General features: G+C 51.5%; 5 protein-coding genes across 5 annotated transcripts; 1 reads left to right on the top strand and 4 right to left on the bottom strand.

The window, feature by feature from the left end:
- Positions 1-145: 145 nt before the first annotated feature.
- Positions 146-3089, bottom strand: V2A60_004676 (armadillo-type protein; the record flags this gene model as incomplete). The annotated part of the gene is made up of 3 exons (XM_083255993.1): positions 146-247; positions 303-2924; positions 2988-3089. The coding sequence occupies 3 exons, from the start codon at positions 3087-3089 to the stop codon at positions 146-148; spliced, it is 2826 nt and encodes a 941-aa protein (XP_083112119.1).
- Positions 3090-4957: 1868 nt separating this feature from the next.
- Positions 4958-5453, bottom strand: V2A60_004675 (proteasome assembly chaperone 4 family protein; the record flags this gene model as incomplete). Its single annotated transcript, XM_083255992.1, has 2 exons — positions 4958-5221; positions 5271-5453. 2 exons carry the CDS (start codon positions 5451-5453, stop codon positions 4958-4960), a joined length of 447 nt encoding a protein of 148 aa, XP_083112118.1.
- Positions 5454-5804: 351 nt separating this feature from the next.
- Positions 5805-7128, top strand: V2A60_004674 (N2227-like protein-domain-containing protein; the record flags this gene model as incomplete). Its single annotated transcript, XM_083255991.1, has 2 exons — positions 5805-5947; positions 5997-7128. 2 exons carry the CDS (start codon positions 5805-5807, stop codon positions 7126-7128), a joined length of 1275 nt encoding a protein of 424 aa, XP_083112117.1.
- Positions 7129-7267: 139 nt separating this feature from the next.
- V2A60_004673 (uncharacterized protein) lies at positions 7268-8190 on the bottom strand (the record flags this gene model as incomplete). Its single annotated transcript, XM_083255990.1, has 2 exons — positions 7268-8018; positions 8084-8190. The coding sequence occupies 2 exons, from the start codon at positions 8188-8190 to the stop codon at positions 7268-7270; spliced, it is 858 nt and encodes a 285-aa protein (XP_083112116.1).
- A 239-nt stretch (positions 8191-8429) lies between these two features.
- Positions 8430-11175, bottom strand: V2A60_004672 (uncharacterized protein; the record flags this gene model as incomplete). The annotated part of the gene is made up of 11 exons (XM_083255989.1): positions 8430-8606; positions 9275-9539; positions 9612-9772; positions 9832-9872; positions 9926-10042; positions 10090-10212; positions 10268-10318; positions 10367-10414; positions 10471-10650; positions 10824-10955; positions 11067-11175. The coding sequence occupies 11 exons, from the start codon at positions 11173-11175 to the stop codon at positions 8430-8432; spliced, it is 1404 nt and encodes a 467-aa protein (XP_083112115.1).
- Positions 11176-19007: the final 7832 nt, after the last annotated feature.

Here is a 19007-nt window from a genome sequence, read left to right as displayed (position 1 = left end):
TGATTCAAATCCCACTATCCCATATTATAACTTGAAAACATTCCTCTTACCGTATACTGATCCTTCCAATGGTTTCTTTGTTCGATCTATCCCAACCAATACCGTCCTTCTCATCGCATAGTCCTTGCTCGTCATGGCCCCCCCATTAAAGAGTATATCTTGCCCTCAGGTTTTCCTGAGAAGTGGCATTCAGCTGCCCGATAAATCTATCAAACTGAGGAATATTGGCCTTGTAAATGTTGAGAATCTGGGCCAATGTTAGTATCAACAGTATTTGCATCATCCAGATCCACAAGTCTTACATCTTGGAACGCAGTGTGAAGTTGCTGCTTCAAGGGGCTCTGTAGGTCCATGTTGTAATTGGCAATAGTACCGAAATATTCCAGCAATACTGGCTCCATAGCCAGTGGGTTCTCGCGCACAATGGCGGTGAATCCCTTCATCGCCGAGGCTTTCTCGTCCATTGTAACAACGTCCTCCATCACCTGAAGATACAGGCCAGCGTACTTTCCCAATCCATGAGCCATAAGGTGGGCGTTGCTCTGGCCGAGTCTACCGAGGGCAGTGGCAGCATTTTCAGACAGACCGCGAGGCACGCGTGGGTTCTCCATCATTTCAACAAACTTGGTCATCAAATCGTGCACAAAGGGGCTCATGCCACTTCCGTAGCGCAGAGCGATCTCGCCTGCAGACCAGCATGCATTGTTAACAACTCCAAAGCCTGTTTCGATTGCCTCATCCAAAATCTCGTCCATATCCAGTTGCTTGACAAGAAACGGTAATAGCTTGGAAAGATGTGGCTCAAGAAGTGGGAAAACAAATTTGGCACAATCACCCAGCAGGGCATACGCCGACTGGCGAACCTCGTCTGTTGGATCCTCCATACAGAAGCTCAGCAACTCAAACATGGGCTGCGGTGAACTACTGACCAACTGCGAAGCCTGCTCAGGGCTCAAGGCTTGGATAATAGCGCTTAGAAGATCCAAGCTCGTTACCAAAAAGTCCTTTTCCGGAGCATCGATAGAGGTGTCGGTTACAGAGGCCAAAGATTGTTCCAGATTGTTGTGAATGATGTTAATGCAACGCTGGAAAATGGGACCTGCGTACGGAGCAAACGCAGTGTCCATGGCAAGAGCGACATAAGACAGACACTCGAGTAGAGGAAATATCTCGCGAGACTCGTCGTTCAGGAGGCTGTAACGTCCAAGGAGGGCATCCAAAAGCTGCTTTGCAATCTGAGGCGTGGCAAGTGTCGGACCAACTTGCTCTGCGAGGGTCTGCACACAGTCATACAGAATATACATGTTGCGGTCCTTGTATTTCTGGAAGCAGATGACAAATTGCTTGACAATAGGTTCCGTGAAAGGAATCAAGGCCTTGCCAGCGCGCTCCTCGACGTTTGCAAACGCAGAGGCACCGGCTTCTTGCACTTTCTTGTTGCGGTCAAGCATCTTCTGCAAGATACCATCCATCAGAGGCAGGAAGAATTGCTCTCGTTGAGCGTCTGGCAACGCGGCCGCCCAGCCGGAGTAGCGGCCGAGAGTCCAGCAAGTGATGGTGCGAATAACTGGCTCTGGATCAGTCAAGAGGGAAATGAGATACGGTACCAACATCGGCAAATGCGGAAGAATAGCGCTCTCGCATCCTTCAGCAACGGCACCGAGTGCCAATACAGCAGCTTCGCGCTGAGGCCAGTCCTCATGCTTCAGATTTCGCTCCAGGTACGGTAGGATAAATTCGAAAACGGGCGCTCCAAAGTTGCGAGCAAATACGTCAAGAGCTGCCGCGGAGCACTTGCGGACTGTCCATCGCTGGTCAGGGTTGTCATCACCATCGTCGTCGTCATCATCATCATCAATCTCTCCATCCTCCAGGTCATCTTCCATTCCTGCTACAGCATTATACCCATCCTTGGTAGAGTCAGGGGTCATTGTGCCGTCGCCGTTGAGGGCGCGAGTCAGATTCTTCTTCGCAAAGGCAGGCTTGATGTCTTCCGCTCTATCCTCTTCGTCTTCGTCATCGGATTGGCCGCCGAGAAGAGCGATATCTTCACCGCTGTACACCATGTACTCGAGCAGTAGAGGAATAATCTGCTCGATGTAGGGCCGAAGATGTTGCCACAGGTCTTCATGCTCACCGACGGTGAGCCAAAACTCGGCCGCTTCGCAGGAGAGCTCCTCATCGTCACTTCTTTGCTGGCGGATTGTATAGTCCACTAAGCCAGCCATGTGAGGGATAAGCTTCTCCGGCCGGCGGTCTACCAGCGACACAAAAGACCGACAGACTTGTCTGCGGACATCGGGGCTTTCGTCGTTGGCAAGGGTAAACAAGTGTTGCAGAAGGTCATCGATAGAGTTATTCATTGCCTGTGACTCACGCGGCGTGAAGACGTTGATAGCTGTCAGAGCGCCAATTCGAACCTTGGGAAGAGGGCTCTTCGTGGCTGCAATGAGCTGCGGAAGTATATAGTTGAGGGGTCGCTGGCCATTGACTTCGCGCGTAAGCATACGTGTGTTGTCTTCGCAGATTTTGGACATGGCGGACATTGCGCCTTCTTGTGCCTCGTTCGAGACCTGCCCAGATACATTGCCAAAGGTCTCGATGAGTTGAGGAAGCAGCTCTGGCCAGCCCAGCAAGCCACCCTTTTGAACAATCTCGGTCGCGACGTTGCCGGCAAAATTGCGAATCTGTGTGTTCTTGTCTTGCAGTGCAATGGGTATGGCAAGCTTTATAAGTTGCAGACTCGACTCGGGAATAGTCTTCCAGTCCAATTTGAGGTTGTTCTTGAGCATGATGCCAGCGGCGGAGCGGACAAGATGATACTCGGACTGAGAGAAGGCGACACCCTCGGGGGGCTCCGGGCTCGAAAGAATGTAGGCCAGATAGTTATTGATATCAGGTGAGCTTTTTGCTTGCTTGAGCATCTATTGACAGGGGCAGGTGTTAGCCAATGCGGCGGGAAACGTGGACAAGCTGCGGGAGCTTACAAGCTCGGCCTGTTTCTGCGCATTCTTATCGAAGCCGCTGAGAGAGTCCTTGAGGCAAGCGGCGAGCTGCCTCAAGGACTCGGGGGCAGGCTGCCAAGACATGGTGTCTGTTGGGCAACGCGAAAGGCACAAGGATGGGTATCGAATTTCGGCCTAGATCATCGATCTCGTCTGCGCAGGCAAGAGCCTAGCTAGGGACGGCGGTTAGCAAGGAAGTCTTGTGCACGGCAAGCGCCGAGGCGAAGAACGGAAAGAAGCAGGCAACTCTAGTGCAAGAAACCGAGATATGGAAACGGAAACAACGGCACGGCGGGCGAGGTACGGCGGCGGGCCGTAGGGGTATGCAGCTGCCGCGAGCCCGTGATGGCGGGGGAGGAGGAACTTGTGCTTTGGCCAGGTCGCAATGCTTACAGTCGATGCCTGTAATCCCAATGCAGGATGTCGCGGGTGCGCCAAACAGACAGTGAGAAGAGGATTCGGAGCCGGGCGAATGAAGGGTCCTTGGGGCGATCGGCCAGTTGAGGTAAGAGCAGCAATGTCCGGATCAAGGGTCGTCGAGGTCAAAGCCCATGAAATCGAGGATTTAGGCCCCTCTCGCAGAAGCCCCCACCAAGGAAAAATTGGCGTTTGGCGCACAGCGGACAGCGTGGCGGACAGTAGCGGGGGCTGCCAAGTACTTTTTAGCTGGCGGAACTAGGAAAAGGTACTTTTTTTGTGGTCGTGTCCTTGTCAGAGTGAAACACAGACGCCGAAAATATTGCTATGCCTCTTTTCTTCTGGGTAGCACATACACCAGTGGACGAACGTACGAACCTGGCACCGGCGCTTGAGGCAGTGGGTTGACGGGATGCGATAACGATAACCCGTCCGTTTTCATACGCGGATGAACCAGCAGTCGCGGGTGTTCTATCAGCCATACGTTAGCCGCACCGGCTCAAAGCTGTGCAATGATGATTCACCCTGCCAGCACAAACACGAGCAAACAAAGCATTGAACATTCGTCTTTCTCATCCTGCTGATTGCTGATGAGAGCACACAACTAGCACATGCAGCCCGTGACGTTGTCATGAACATTGACTCAACACAAATCTCTCTTGGGATGGATTCGATCAGTAGCCCAAACTATGAATAGATGCTGTGTTGACTGTTTTACGCTCTCTACTCCTACGCATCTCTCACATAATGTTACCTCTCATCGGGTCAACAGCTACCGCGCACTGATGCAGCATGCGCCATTCGGTGTGCGTTTCACCTCAGGGAAAGGTGATGAGCAGACGCTCGCGCAAAAAGTGACACAGCAAACATGCGAAATTCTGACTGAGCCATCTCCTCACATCACCAGATCTACTGTCGCATTCGAAATGACTAGCTGGATGGCAAAAGGCATCTTTCCTATTTCTGCGGGCGAAGTTTCCCGTCTTGTCCCACCAGTTACCTGTAGTCTGCGATAAGCACATATCGAGCCTCGAGTCGGCGCAGCCAAAGGTCGAGGTGAAGGTGTCCACTTTGCTTAAAAGCGGTGAGGATACCGTGCTGAAATGCCGGATGGAAAGAAGCTAAGCTGGTCAGCTATGATAATGCCAAGGAAGGGCGGTACGAAATGCCAACTCTATTATATGTGCTGTTTATGCATTTGCACGACGTTGGAGCAGGCGACTTGAATGCATGCATTCTCGGAATCGAGTCATGACCAAACCGATTATGAATGCTGAAAAAGAAAAAGTATACTCCGTACACCGAGTCACTATTAAAGCAATGAAAACAATGAGAGCCAATCTTGCCAAATGACTAATCAAGGGTGTGAATCGCTAGATTCTATGCTGACTCTTTACTGTTTGCACGACTTGATTCATAGGCAGATTCGTCCGGCACGAGTCAGAGGTTACATGCTGAGCATGAACCATTGCCTGCGAAAACATCTTTGAAACAATACTTTCGGGGGGTTGCATTTCAGTTCCTCTAGCGTGGCGCTATGAAGCTCCGTTGACCTCGGTGCCCTCAAGCATTCCCATTTCCTTTAGCCGCCCTGATACGACCTCAATCACATTCTTCAGCGCCTCCATCTCTTCTTCCACTGTGCCACCCATGCCGGCATTCACGAAACTGATCGAGTTTGTCACATAAACGGGCCGATTCGCCCTTCTAGCCAAAATCCTGGCAGTTCGTGTTGTGAATTCAAGAGTGGCCTCCGTCGTAAAGATTGTTGTGGCCAGTGGCTGCTGAGGGTTGAATCTCTGCTAAACGTCAGAAGTCCTTCCGAAATTTGAGCCTTTGACAACATACGTCAGGAAGTGCATAGACCATAGAGCCCATCGGCGTCGTGGTACCAACTTCTTCTTGTGATGCCGTCGTGAGTGATACCATCACCACTTTATCGAGAGTCGCGACGCGGATATAGATACGCGTGTCCAGCGATTTCGGCAGCGGTATCGACACCTCGGCAGTTTTTGCCTCTTGGACAGCCATTTTCCTTCTTAAGAGCAATCCCTCTTAACCTCAGCACTTTCGTTGCTGATGTTGAATGGGGCGATTTCGAAGTTTGGAGCTCATCTTTGCGCAGGTCACATGATTGGTTGGTTTCTCGCTGCAGTCAACCCGAAACGCCCAAAATAGCACGATCTCACCCACACAGAAACCGGCGAAAGCAGCAGGGTCGTTTTTCAGAAGCCAAAGAGATTTTCAATTTTTTTTTCTTTCGTCTGCCAAAGTAGCTGTCGACCGCTCTGTTTCTTTAGGATCTTTCATTTTACCCCTCATTACCCCGCATTTCAGTGCTCCCTCCCAACGCTCCCTCCAGCTGGTTCAAGCTCTCAGAGCATGACAACTGAGGCAAATCCAGCAGTCCAAAATGCACCGTCTCAACCGCAACCCACGGAGGAGAGTGCATGGGGCGGTGTGGAGGACAACATGGGCGACCCAGAGGAAGTGAGGGTCATCTTCTCTGCCTTGGACTCTTTCTCGTGCGTTCTCTGCTTGACTCGATACGGACAGTAAACTGACTGCGGGCAGACAATACGCCAAGATCGCACACTTTAATGTCACTCACCTTAGAAGACGTTCCTTCTATGCGCTTCCACAGGCTCAGTGGCAAATGCTGGCGGGACCTCCGTTCAACTTCCTGGAAACTCTCGACAAGGCCGACGCAGCCATCGACTCGAATGCTGAGCTCGCCAGAGCGATTCTCAAGTCTGGCTTGGTAGCCTTTCAGGATGCAGTGGATCCATCTGGTAAAACAGACGTAGGCATGCCGCACGAGTGGGCCGGAGTTGCAAAGCACGTAGACATTGACAAGGCTAGAAGCACCATTCGCCAATTCTATCGTGACTGGACGGCAGACGGCGCAAAAGAAAGAGAGGCTTCCTATGGACCCATAATGAAAGCTCTCGCTGAAGAAAAGTCAAAATCAGCAAGTGGGAGACCTTTCAAGGTGTTAGTACCGGGGGCTGGCCTGGGGAGACTCGTATTCGATTTGTGCCATGCCGGTTGCGAAGCCGAAGGCAATGAGATCTCATATCACCAGCTTATTGCTTCGTCATTCATACTGAACGAGTGCCAAACCCCGGAACAGTTTACCATATATCCGTGGGTACACACATTTTCCAACCATCTGACTCGCGAGAACCATCTGAGGGGATACAAGGTTCCGGACATACACCCTGCAACTGCACTCGCCGCCACGCCCAACCGCGGCATAATGACTATGTGCGCCGCTGACTTCCTCTGCCTGTACGGTGACGATGAGCACAGGGAGCAGTACGATTCAGTGGCCTGCTCTTTCTTCCTCGACACAGCACCAAATCTCATCCGCTACCTTGAAGTGATCAAGCATTGCCTGCGACCCGGTGGCTGCCTGGTAAACGTTGGGCCGTTGCTGTGGCATTTCGAAAACAATGCGCCTGGAAATCATGGAGCTGATGATGATGGAGATGGCGACCACAATCATAAAAACTCGTCTGGTATTGCCGACCCTGGCAGCTTCGAGCTGGCGAATGACGAGGTCATGGCGTTGCTCACGAGACTAGGTTTCGTTGTTGAGTGGCTGCAGACAGGCATTGAAGCGCCATATATACAGGACAGGGATAGTATGTTGCAGACAACGTACAGGGCAAATGCCTGGTTAGCTCGAAAGCCAACATCTTGAACGTTTTGAGCATCTGTCTTGATATTACACCGGGACAGAGATTGCACAGCGGCAGTATATAGACCCTGCAAACAAAACACATTGATTGCAATGAGCGCTTCAGATTTTCCTCTTGTTTTTCATACGTATTTTGACTATTTTACAACTTGGAGGCAGGGTTAAGCTCCCCACGCTGCCAGAGCGAGCCACCATCCACGGCAATTGCCTCGCCGTTGACGTGTGCACCGGCACGGCTGGCGAGGTAAACGACGGCGCCCGCAATGTCTTCCGCCTCACCGAGACGCTGCATAGGGTTCGCCTTGGCCAGCTGATCGGCGCCGCCCGTCATCTCCATCAGGCCGTTGGACATCTTGCTTGGGAAGAAGCCGGGGCAGAGCGAGTTGACGGTGATGTGGCGGGGGCCGAGCTCCACGGCCAGGTTGCGGCCGAGATGGAGGACGGCGGCCTTGGAGGCGGAATAACCGTAGGTGCCGTGCTCGCCGAGGGTGCCGAGGCCGAGGCCGGCGACGGACGAGGTAATGATGACGCGCGAGGGGTCGCGGACGGAGCCGCGCTTCTCGAGCAGCGGCGTGAACTCGCGGATGGCGTTGAAGACGCCGCGCACGTTGAGGTCCATGACCTTGGCAAAGGCCTCGTCCGGGTGCTTGTCAAAGGGCGCGCCCCACGTGGCGCCGGCGTTGGCGAAGAGGATGTCGACGTGGTCGGTGTGCTTGCTCACCTCGGCCAGCAGGTGCTTGACGCCGGCGAGCGTCGCCGAGTCGGCGGGCACGGATATGATCTCGGCGCCGGCGGCGAGGTTCGGCTGCGCCCGGAGCGCCTTGACGGCCTCTTCGCAGGCCTTGGCCTTGCGCGACGAGATGAAGACCTTGGCGGCGCCGGCCTGGAGGAATCTGCAGTTTTGGTGGTTAGCGCGCGGCGCGCGGGCGGGTTAGAACGCTCCCGGGGAAAGACGTACGCAGAAGCAGCGTGCAGGCCCAGGCCGCGGGAGCCGCCCGTGACGACGGCCACCTTGCCCTTGAGGGAGAAGAGCGAGGGGAAGTCTTTCAGGACTGCCTCTGACATTGTGAAATGATGTCTTTCAGGAAGAGATGTTGGTTGAAAAGAAAGAAAATAGGCGGATAGATGGGCCAATACGTAGCGAGGCCAACAGGGTTGTTTAGCCGAGGCTCACTATAGCGCGGTTACCAGGTACTAAGATTCTTGGAGATGCGCCAAGTATGGCGTTGCGAACAGCGCAGGTGGACAACAGTACTGTCGATGTAGGAGAGGCAATAACGGACAACTATGAAGAGAAAGAAAATCTACAAATGATAGTGAATCGAAACAAGGGCATTAATAAAGGCATCCCGAGTCCGTGGACTCTGGCGGCCGAGGATGAGCTCCAGGGATCGGACACGGAGAAAACTGCGATTTGCGGGGAGACGTGCCGAGGCTTCGGTGGAGTTTCGTCGTCCGGAGTTGGCGGCGGAGCTCACTTCCTACACGGTCATTAGCTTGTTTGCTTGTATTGTTTCCCACTTGCCTGGCATCTTGGGCACTCAAAGTACTGGTAAGTAGCGGGCCGACATGCTGCTGCCATTCGCTGTACCCTGGGACCTGGCGCGTGCCAGCGGTGGCTTGAATGGCGCCGGGGTTTTCAGCTCTGGGGAAGCCTGAACCACCGATCCCGCCCCAAACGGTGAAAGCCCCCTTGCGTGAAGGCGCGCCCGTCTTGATTTCTTATCGAGATTGAGGGAGAATGTATTAACCGATGCTAAGCCTCCAGCTATGAATGCTAGTACAAAACGTCAAGAGAAAAACAAATTTGCCTCCAAGTCCCAGCTGTGCCTTGTGCGCCACTGCTTCGCCTGCCATTTTGGAGCGATACGAAGTCGCGTCCGTAGTCAAGAGCAGCCGTTGACCAGTTGCTGAGCTCATGCATACTGTAACCCTGCATGGCTCTCGACACATTATATCGCGCTCGATGCGTGAAGCGAAATCGTATGCAAAAGTCTGCCAAACCTCCCATCCCTCACCCCAGAGCCCTGTATCGGGACAATTGCATCCAAGTCGCGCGGCGCGTTCATCATTTATGCGTTGCGAGTCACTTGTGGCGTTGTTTTTGGTGTATTTTTTTGTTCCAACAGTGGTTGACGGCATCTCCGACAATTTGCCAATCGCTGGGGTAGACGTGACCGATGAAAAAGACCTTGACATTATGTTCGACCGTGACAAGCTTCGAGTAATTGACGCGAGACTCCCTCGTTATCTTTTCGCCCTCTTCCGTCATTTCGACCCGTACGGGTGAGAAACCCAGCGACGGCTCGCCGTCCAGCTTCTTGGCCTTCTGGCCCCGTTCGTAGACAATGCCGTGTTTTTCGGGCTTGACCCCGTGCTTCTTGCATGCCTTGCCGCCGTATGTAAGAATCGGCCTGCCAGGACATGAAGGCATGCCATGTTAGCGAAACTCACCGCTAGCATCACCCGACACGGACGCGACTTACACGCATGTGCAGTGGCCCTGGTCATTGGCGACGACGATGAATCGCCGAAACCCCACAAAGAACTTTGTTCCATATTTATTTTGCAAATCTTCCTTCTTCGACGAGGATTTCGATTGTTCGCTCATCGAGCCTTGCGGTTCGGACCAGTGCACTTTAAAGATCTGTTGTAAAACGTCAGCCCGTAATTGAACGAGTTGCGTTGTGCAAGGACTGGGCGTACCTCTCCGGGTTGGAAGCGTGTCGAGTGTTCTATTCGATAGCCTTTGCTCTCCTCATTAGAATTTCGCCAAGCCAATCACCAAGTTAATGCATACGTGGATCAAGTTCACCAGCGCCACCCTCTGCTATTCCAGGGATGTGTTCACCTTCTACTGGTACGGTTGTCTCGGGCTGTGGTGTGGGTGACCCTTCGGATCCGCTTTGAGCTTCGCCTAAATTTATTAATAACAACCCACGTGTATGCTGAAGATTAATTTACCATATATGGCGACAGTTCCTGCGAAACCCTCCCCCATGCACTGTTGCGCCGCCTCTGTGGGTTGACTAGACGATGCTTCGCTCTCCTCGGTAAATGCGGTGTATCTGCTTGGCCGTGACCATTCTTCAACAAGTTATTTGATTAGTCGAATCAATGTCTGGAACGTCTATTCTCGTACCATTGCGGTATGTGGTTCGTGCTGATCCGTATTTCGAATAATTTACAGTATCTGCAAGCTCGTCAGCGATTTGTCGCGGTACAGTAGGTAATGCCATACTGGTTGGATCGTGTTGTTGGTACTCATCTCCGTACGGGGACGCAACAACTGTCCAGGTAAGCCACTTTTCGAAACAAGCACCACCGGCTGCGTGTGTGACATACATTGCAAGGCGGAATTCTCGGTATATGCCGCGTCGTCTTGCGATGCCGTGGATGATTTGCCGTCTGAACTTGTGTGTCGGCGATGTGACTTTTCTTTGTCTTTACTTTTCGACTTTGCTTGTTTGGTCTTTGACTGCTCGGACGATCCGCCTGCGTAGGCATACTCCTCGGTGATGTCGACTTCGACTCGCGTCAGTATCTAAGGCGGGTAGCAGACAACGTCGGGGTAATTTGCCAGTCCTCATGGGGAGGCTGAAAGCGGAAAGAAAAAAGGAAAGGCATTGCAAACCAATAGCCAGGAGACTTTAGATACTCCGTGTACATTGATACAGCAAAAAAAATTGTATTCATACAGTGAGCTTCATTTGTAGTTGGTGATAGACAGTTTAGACGTTCCGTTATGTCCTCCACTGCGGCGTCGCGAGGGGTCTGAGCATGACCTACTGGACTCAGGTCTTGCTGATCCCATTCGTAGTCGAGATGACCTGCCAAATCCACAATCAGTATATTCTGGTCGGATGTTTCAAAGCCATGGCGGAAGCTTCGCTCCCTTGCCGAGCAGCCTGGCGACAGTGGCCCGGGCGCACAGAATGTACCTTCGGAGTCCTGGCGAACGCGCACCTTTGCCTGTTGGGTGCTATCCCAGGTCCATTCTGACCAGGGACCCCAGCGGTGCGATTTGGATTTTGACTTGTGCTTATGCATACTGTCATCCTTCGCGCATGAAATATCGGGTGGAAAGCGGCCGGGCAAGCATTTCTCGGGAGGTAGGTAAAAGAAACTAAAACGGATACAAAATAGAATAGCCTCCCAATTGTACACTTTCTCGGAGGCCCAGAATCGGTCAGGGTTGGCGGACGTGGCGGCCGGGAGGGGGCAGTTCTTGTACTAAGTAGGGAGGATAATAGACCACCACCGCTAGCGCATGCGACTCCAAGGCTTTGCAGATTCGACGAGTTGCAGTATCAGCGTGACGGGGGTACTTTTGGGGCCATTTCTCACTTGATGGCTTTGTGAGCTACAGGAAGACGGGCACAAGCGTGGGTCTTACTCCAGCCGGAGCTGATGCAAGAGGGTATTGATTGGGTGGCTTGGGATATGTAACCACAAGGTTTGGGGTAACACAAGGATGGGTCGTTGGAGTCCTTAACAAGAATGCGAAGAATAGTGAACCTGCATCTTCTCGTTATGCTAACGCCCGAAAAGGCGCGCGATGGCAGTCTCTCAGTGGCGTCTTACCATACAGGGACAATTATCCGCACGATTGCAGGGGTTGGCCACAGAACAAACCTGGAATAGATTACAGTACAGCGCTGGAGAACAAGACGCCGCCGCTAGTGCTGCAAAAGAAGTGTCGTCACCAAGGCCTTGGGTTGCTGCTTGGAGCCTTTCTTACCTGGCCCGTTTCGGACTGGCCCTTACAAGGCCTATCCGCCATGTCTGTACAGTACAGTGTCATTGCAAGCGAGGCAACTGAATGATTTATCGCGACGGGACGCGATAGAGCACTGGACGGCAGCAGCGTCTCTTGCGACCTTTGCCAGCTGAGGCCAGTCGCCCAACAGCCTTGGTGCAGATGCAATTTATCCACAGACCCAACGCGGGCGGGGGGGGGGGGGGGGATTCACCAATTCAAGTGACCACCAACCCCCAGTCAGCCGGCTTGCAGACGTGTTGACCGTGAGCCACCGAGCGGACGGCTCAGCCCATCCAAAAACTGGTCTGTCGCCTTCTTGCTGCCCTTTCCTCCACAGCTTGCCGGTTAGCTAACGAGCCCGCCGCCCACACAGTTGACACGTCTCTTTCTGTTGAAGATGAGAATTGTGGATTGCTCAGTAGCTTATTTGGCCAGGACTGGCGCTCTTTGTGGCCTGCGGTGAGCCGTTACGAGAGGGACCAGCTCGGCCCACCACCCGCGTGTTGTCGCGGCGTTAGCCTCGCCGGCTTCTCCAGCCCTTGGGATAGAAACAAAGAGTCGGTCCATCAATGTTTGAGATGATAAGAAAGGTGGGTTGACGGTCATGTGGCATTGAGCTAGGCAAGGCTGTCATGGAAAGAATGCATAGTGTCTCTGCGCCCATGGTACGACTCGAGTGACAGGTTGTCCAAGCTGCTGCTGCATGGAGAGCTTTAGTTCGCGCACCACGTAATAGAGGCGTGGTCTTTCTAGTGTGGTAGATAGTGGACTCGAACAGCCATGCTGCAGAATCTGGGCGCATCCCATGTATGCGGGCTGCGCACTGTCTTGCATTCCTGGCTGTCGCTCATATTTTGTAACACGGTGACAGCAAACCCCGCAGCCACCCTCGCAGCTGTGGCTGTCGCCAGTCGCGCGCTGCACCGAGAAATCAGTAGTGACTGTCCTGGCTGCCTGGGCCGAGAGATGTGTGGCAGATCATCCCAAGCGTGCGGAGTCAAGGGCTGCGGATCCTGATCGACGATGATAGCGTATTCGAATTTCGTCGCTTTACAATTCTCCTGCTACGTCGGCCCAGGATCGGCCGTTGGGGTTAATTCCGGGGGCTATTAGTTCCGCAACTCTGTGAGGTGAATCGATGGGGTCGGTCAGAATAAGAAGGCAGCTCCAAAATACCCAGCGCTGTCTGGAAATGTAACATGATATGTATTATCTATAGTTTTAGTATCAAGTAGGCATGTAGAATGAACCTCTGGCACTCCCTAGTAACCACGTAACTTCTGATAGCTATCACAGCCTAGTGTAAAATTGACCAGACTGCTATCATCCTTCACATGTCGCGCATTAGAGCGCTTTTCACGATCATATCAACGTCCGAAGCAGCTGAAAAGCCCGTAGCTGCCCTTGGATTTCTTTCTTTGGAGCGCCATGGTTGTCCTTTTCTGTCGGCCCGATGCAGTTGATGTAACAGTGCCTCGCGATGTTAAACTTGCGAAGCTGTGTCTCGAAATTCCTTTCTTCTCCGTGTGAGATCTCTTCCGTTTTATCTGTTCGTGTTCGGCGGATTTTCGGTGATGCGGTGCTTCGTGTCGCGGTGTAGTTGATTGTCGGCGGCCATCCCGAGATCGCTTTGAGTCCGTTTTTGCATATTTCGGCTCACCAGATGATTCCTAGGATACTTTTCCTTTGGGCGAAGATATGCCGGACGGTAACGGGGAAGACACGGACGATACAGGGCCGCTCTCTGCCCGGTGTCGCGAGTGTTTCGGTTGGTGGTTGGAGGAAGAAGCCTTCTTAATTACTTTTCCACTATGTATAGCTGTATACCCGTTTGGGAACCACGAGAAAGTATTGCTGCGACGCGGCCTCCTGCTAGCAGTCGTCTCCCCTTCAAGACCTGTGGCAATAGTGCTATAGCCGTAGCCTGACGATGAGGTAGAGCCATATCCTGCGCTTCCATAGGTATATCCGCGCATGATTGCGAGCTGACTGATTGGAAATTCTGTACTTCTTCGATATTCTCTGAGAAAACATCATAGAAAGTGATGCTGGTTCACCCATCCACTTGTGCAGCCGTCGTTTAGAGGAAAAAAAAGCGTCTCGGGCCTTGATCAGTTTGAGTCCGCTCAAGCAACGATGCAAGACAAACCCGTGATATCGGGCAGAAAGTTCGCAGCAAAGGGGTGCGATATTCGAATCAAGACCGGCTTCAAAGGTGATACAGTATTTTGTCGGCTAGGAAAGCGCCGGTCTTGGAGCTGAATTAATCTTGGATAGGAACACTCTCGGCGCTAAATCCATTGCAGGGGTCAAACCGCGAGCCTCGGTTATAGAGGAACAAAAAGACAGCATTGATGTTCATAGGAAGTAACTACAGTTGAAAAGAATGTGACTTTCATCAGAAGTGAAAAGTGCTGTTGCACACGGCTTGTACCAGACGTTGCGGACGGCAGGAGCGTTGGTAGCTCTAAACTATACTTGGCTACAGCAAGTCTCGGTCTACATGAACGCAGCCAGTGTTCCGCTGATTTACTGAAAATTTTGGTCGATGAATTTCACATCCTGTACTAATCATTACTCAGATGACACGGATCTCCCAACATGATCAACTGCGCGGCTCTCGGCGGGTGAACACGCTATGCCAGGTATCATTTACCTTGAGCTTATTGCCATCGCTAGGCTCAAATATCGACAGCTATAGGACGTTCAAGTTCCGATTCTTTATCTAGATTTGACCATTGATCGTGAAAAGCCTTGGATTGTGCATAGACTTTGCTCAGCTCGAAGAAGAGACTCCATTACTGGGCTGAGGTGGATGCCTTTGCACCACAGCCTCAGCTCACAGAAAACAGGCCGCTCTTTTCTTCATATCACGTTTCAGGGTTTTATTCGATATTAATGCGACCTGTTCTTCGGCCAGTTTTAATTCTGACGTGCAGCTGGCCGTGCTCCTATATCACAATATCTTTCATCTCTAACTCGAAGCTGACGGCCTTTAGGCCTACGGCGTTTTGAGCATCTCCTCATTTACACCATTAAAAACACTCCAGCTCGATATTAATCCATACAAGGACACTATATCATACGTCTCTTGGTAGGAACATCATGATGGGCGTAGTTGTTGAATAGGAAATTGGTAGCGCCTCGGTATGTCGGGCAGGGATGTCATTCAGCAGATGGGCATATCGAAGTACAGCGCTAAATGTTCAGGCATAGACATGATTCATACGTCTGGATGGTGAGTAAACCTCAAAGCCTTAGAATTATGGATTGATATGGGCAATGATTGTAAGGTCGGTAGTCGCCTGTGTCTGGACTGATTCATCTGCTAATTGAACAGGCCATGAATGTGAATTTCATGGATCAGAGTGATAGATTTTCAAACTGATGTCTGTGAAAAAACTTTGTTTACGGGGAATATCGAGTCATGCCATACTTTACTGCACTATGTATCCCTCTAAATCATTGAATCAAAATAAGCAGATGGAGTAACTCAGGACGCAGCGACAGTGGTTGCCTTCCTCATCTTAAGCCAAACACAAGATATCAATATGTCACTATCATTTTACTCTATAGTGCCATAGACCATCCCTTCGAGCGTACTGATTGCCTCGTACAAACATTGGCAGTATCTCCAGGACCCGGACGAGAGTACTTCAAATCGCAGAGTCACTCGGGGGAATGGCCTCAACATACTTTATAAAGACCCTGCCCAGATCTGGAAATGGTTGACTGGAAATGCGAATCATCCTTTTCTTACCGTACGGGGCGATGTTCGGGTCGCTTCTAGGTTATTGCTTCCAGCTAGGTTGAAACTGGCGAGGATACTGGGCTTGTGCCCCAATCCCTAGCCTTGGGTGAGGAAGGTTATGAGGCATACAGAAGCAGTTTCGATACCTTCACTTTGCCTGCCTCCATGTCTTGTACACGAAGGGGGTTGATATACCGAAGACGTCGTCGATTATGTTGGCTAACATGTCAAAGACACTGACAAACACATTTTGCGCGACCTGGGGAAAACAAGGCGACTCTTAAATGAAAGCCAGAATACATTCTGCAAAATTCTTCTCACATTCACACACCCAGCACATTCTCAGCGGTGTCTCATCATGGTTTGTGAAAGTCAAAGACGTTCTCTCCACAATACAAACCCCCTGGAGGGCGCACAAGGTGTACTATTATTCGTAAAGAACAACAAGCTTGCGATTTGGGTTTCCGGAACTCGCGGCTAGGATGTGTCCCTAAATAGACATTTGGGTCACCTATTTCAATCTGGGCAAGCAATGACTACGAGGAGCTTGTATGCAGTGAGCATCGACGAATTGCGTCATCTGAGTGGCTATGATGGGCTGTTTGACGACCTTGATCAGTATCAGGTCGATCACATTGCTGTTTTTTCAAAATACGGAAAAGGCCGGCTGCATATAGTGAAGAATATTCTCGACGGCTGGTAAGTCTCATTCCATGTCCATTGTGGTGGTACCAGGTTTGATTCTAGTTGTATACTCTACGCATTCATACACTACCCCTTTGAGAACAAGGAAAACTGACAAGGGGCCTATTCTACTGCAGATCTCATTGCAAATGTCTTGATCGAATTCGTGGTTTGCTTTAAACCTTCACTATCCTCGAAAATTTGCTACTTTGGAAGTCACCATTCAAGAATATGTGCATAACCAGTATGAGATGGCCAGGTATCGAAAGTCTCGAAAACTACCCTGTAACACGTAGGAAATTTTTTAGAGTATGATATATCACTGACTTCGCCGCCGACTACCTGGCAATTTCCACGGATCGCTGAATACTTGAACCTCGCCCATTGCTAGCGAGTCGTTTTATTACCGTCGTCCCACGCCTGCTGCCATTTATTGATAACCTGACCAACTAGTACGTATAACCGATGCGACCGAAAGCGCTTGAGGGGAGGTCCCGATTCCTATTGAAAAGATACGGTGACGACTCTTTACGATGTATTGCAGGTCATATTAACCCTTACGAGCACTCTCGCACGGTTTACGCGATGAATTACAGCCTGTATATACGGGCTCTTCAAGCCGTAGCCGGGCTCTGTTCTAGATCAATTTCAGGACGCTAGTAGCGTACACTTACTTCACTTCCCACTTGTGCGGCACGATTGGCTCGACGAAGGTGTATAGCAAAAAGTCCGCCCCATACAGCTTGGACGTGCGGCGCGCGACCGCAATAGCTTATACTTTGAGAAAGCTAGTTTCGAGTGTGGTGTTATTAACAATGAGCTACAGAGGCAGAGCGTGAAGTCGGGTACAGGCTACGTGCAAGAAGAGTCAAATCTCCATCCGGTAGTTCTGAGTTCTGACGAGGTCATATACAATACCACGCTAGAGGCAAGGGTTGATCGGCCCATGCTTGTAAAACAGGCTCAAAGCAGGTCCAGTTAGTTCGAGATGCATTGCCGGGCTACCCTAGGACCAAATCCGCGGTTCTGAGCAGATTAAGATCCATGAAGTTGCATGGGTTCTCTGTGGGAGGGGGTACATCGCTCTTGTGCAATCAGTCCGGCAAACCGAGAACACCTGAGGGGATAGCAAACCGAGATGGGGAGCAGTAGTTGGCGAAGTTGTGTTGGTCCTGGTTTACATTGAGTCTAATGCCGAGCTTCTAGAGGAGGACTTGGTACGCAATCTCATCAGCCGAGTTGAGAAACTGCGGAGGCCAAGCTCACGCCAACGGAGGACGTTCGTAGGGTCTATGTTGTGTCATCGAACTCGGATACACTGTACCTGGGCAAGGCTATTGCAGATCACAAGCAGCTTTTTGTTAGCGCGCTTCACGCGGAGCTCTTCCAGGAGAGTCGCGGATCAATGAATGCAGCAGAGACAAGCATATTGGAAGAGGTCCAGAATCTGGGTGGCGTGACGCCCAATATCGCCTTGGTAAGGAACTAGGAGAAGATGGGGTTGGCTTGAGAAGTTGCGAGATGGGTTTCGTTCCGTATCAATTGAGTCATCTGATTGATTTTTCGTCGCGGTCATTGCCGACAGAAAGTCTCTATCGGATTAGCCTTGGTCCCTTTCTCGTCATGATTTGGGGCATCCATGGTAGGCTCCGCTTGTCACGGACGATCCTGTCCGAAGTCTTGACGCGCTGAAGTCTGAAAGATGAGATGCATTAGATTAGGGCACGGCTCTTTTTTGGAGGGGAAATGGATTCTGTCAATCGGCCAACGATGTAACCTCGAACGCTGGTTAGTCGCTACACCCTCGCTTAGGGCCACATGTCTCAGCCGTTCTGGGGCCACGCTATGGGGACTGCGAAATGAGGTACAGATGAAAATCTTGCTGTCGTGAGGAACGGAATTCCTGGACAATGGTGCAACGATATAGAAGAACGACTGACAGGGCAGACAGTTGTTCGTGTGGGACAGACCAGAAGCCGTTTTGCCGCGCCGTGTCGATCCCTTACCTGGGGCCCATGAAAAGCACAGACGGCGACAAGGTGGTTATAACCCCTGCTCGCTGCGGCACACCGTTTTTGTTGTCTTGCTGCTTGATTTTCTCTCATTTCACCCTTTCGTTCTAGTCCAACGTGGCTGCAGAGTAATCAGGACTTTGCGAGTCGTCATGCAGCGACCAGCCCACAGATGCGCCACCGAAGAAAGGGGGCCGGCCTCGCGGAGGGACTTGAAGGGGACGGTCGCGACGGCAGTGAGGCCGAAGAAGCAAAATACGCTGCGTCTTTCTTTTTCCCACAACGGGAGGGGTTCCTTGACATTTATGCATGAAGTCTGTCTAGGACTTTTTTGTTTTTTCCTTCCCCTATTTTTGACGTCTATCGCATCGGCTAGATTCCAGTTCCAGCCACACGATACTGAGATCAAGTCACTCCTTTTTTTTTCCGCCTTCAAGGTAGATCAAGTGAGAAAAGATCCGCCTGTTGCACCGCGGAGAAAACAGTACTAGTGGCAATTTCAGATATATGAAAGAGACGTTGATCTATACTGCGGGAGCCTGCTCGTCTGCCTGGTTGCCTCACTGTTGAGAATTAAATAGGGTCCTCGGAATACAACCCCGGAAAGGCCACGTCTAAAACAGACTAACCCGGGCTCCGATGCTTCCATACCTGGGCTATTCTTGATTGGGGC

This window comes from Cordyceps javanica, chromosome 3, assembly GCF_051103115.1.
Source record: "Cordyceps javanica chromosome 3, complete sequence".
NCBI lineage: Eukaryota > Fungi > Ascomycota > Sordariomycetes > Hypocreales > Cordycipitaceae > Cordyceps > Cordyceps javanica.
The sequence above is the reverse complement of the archived record's forward strand: the minus strand, read 5'-3'. Positions and strand labels throughout refer to the sequence as shown.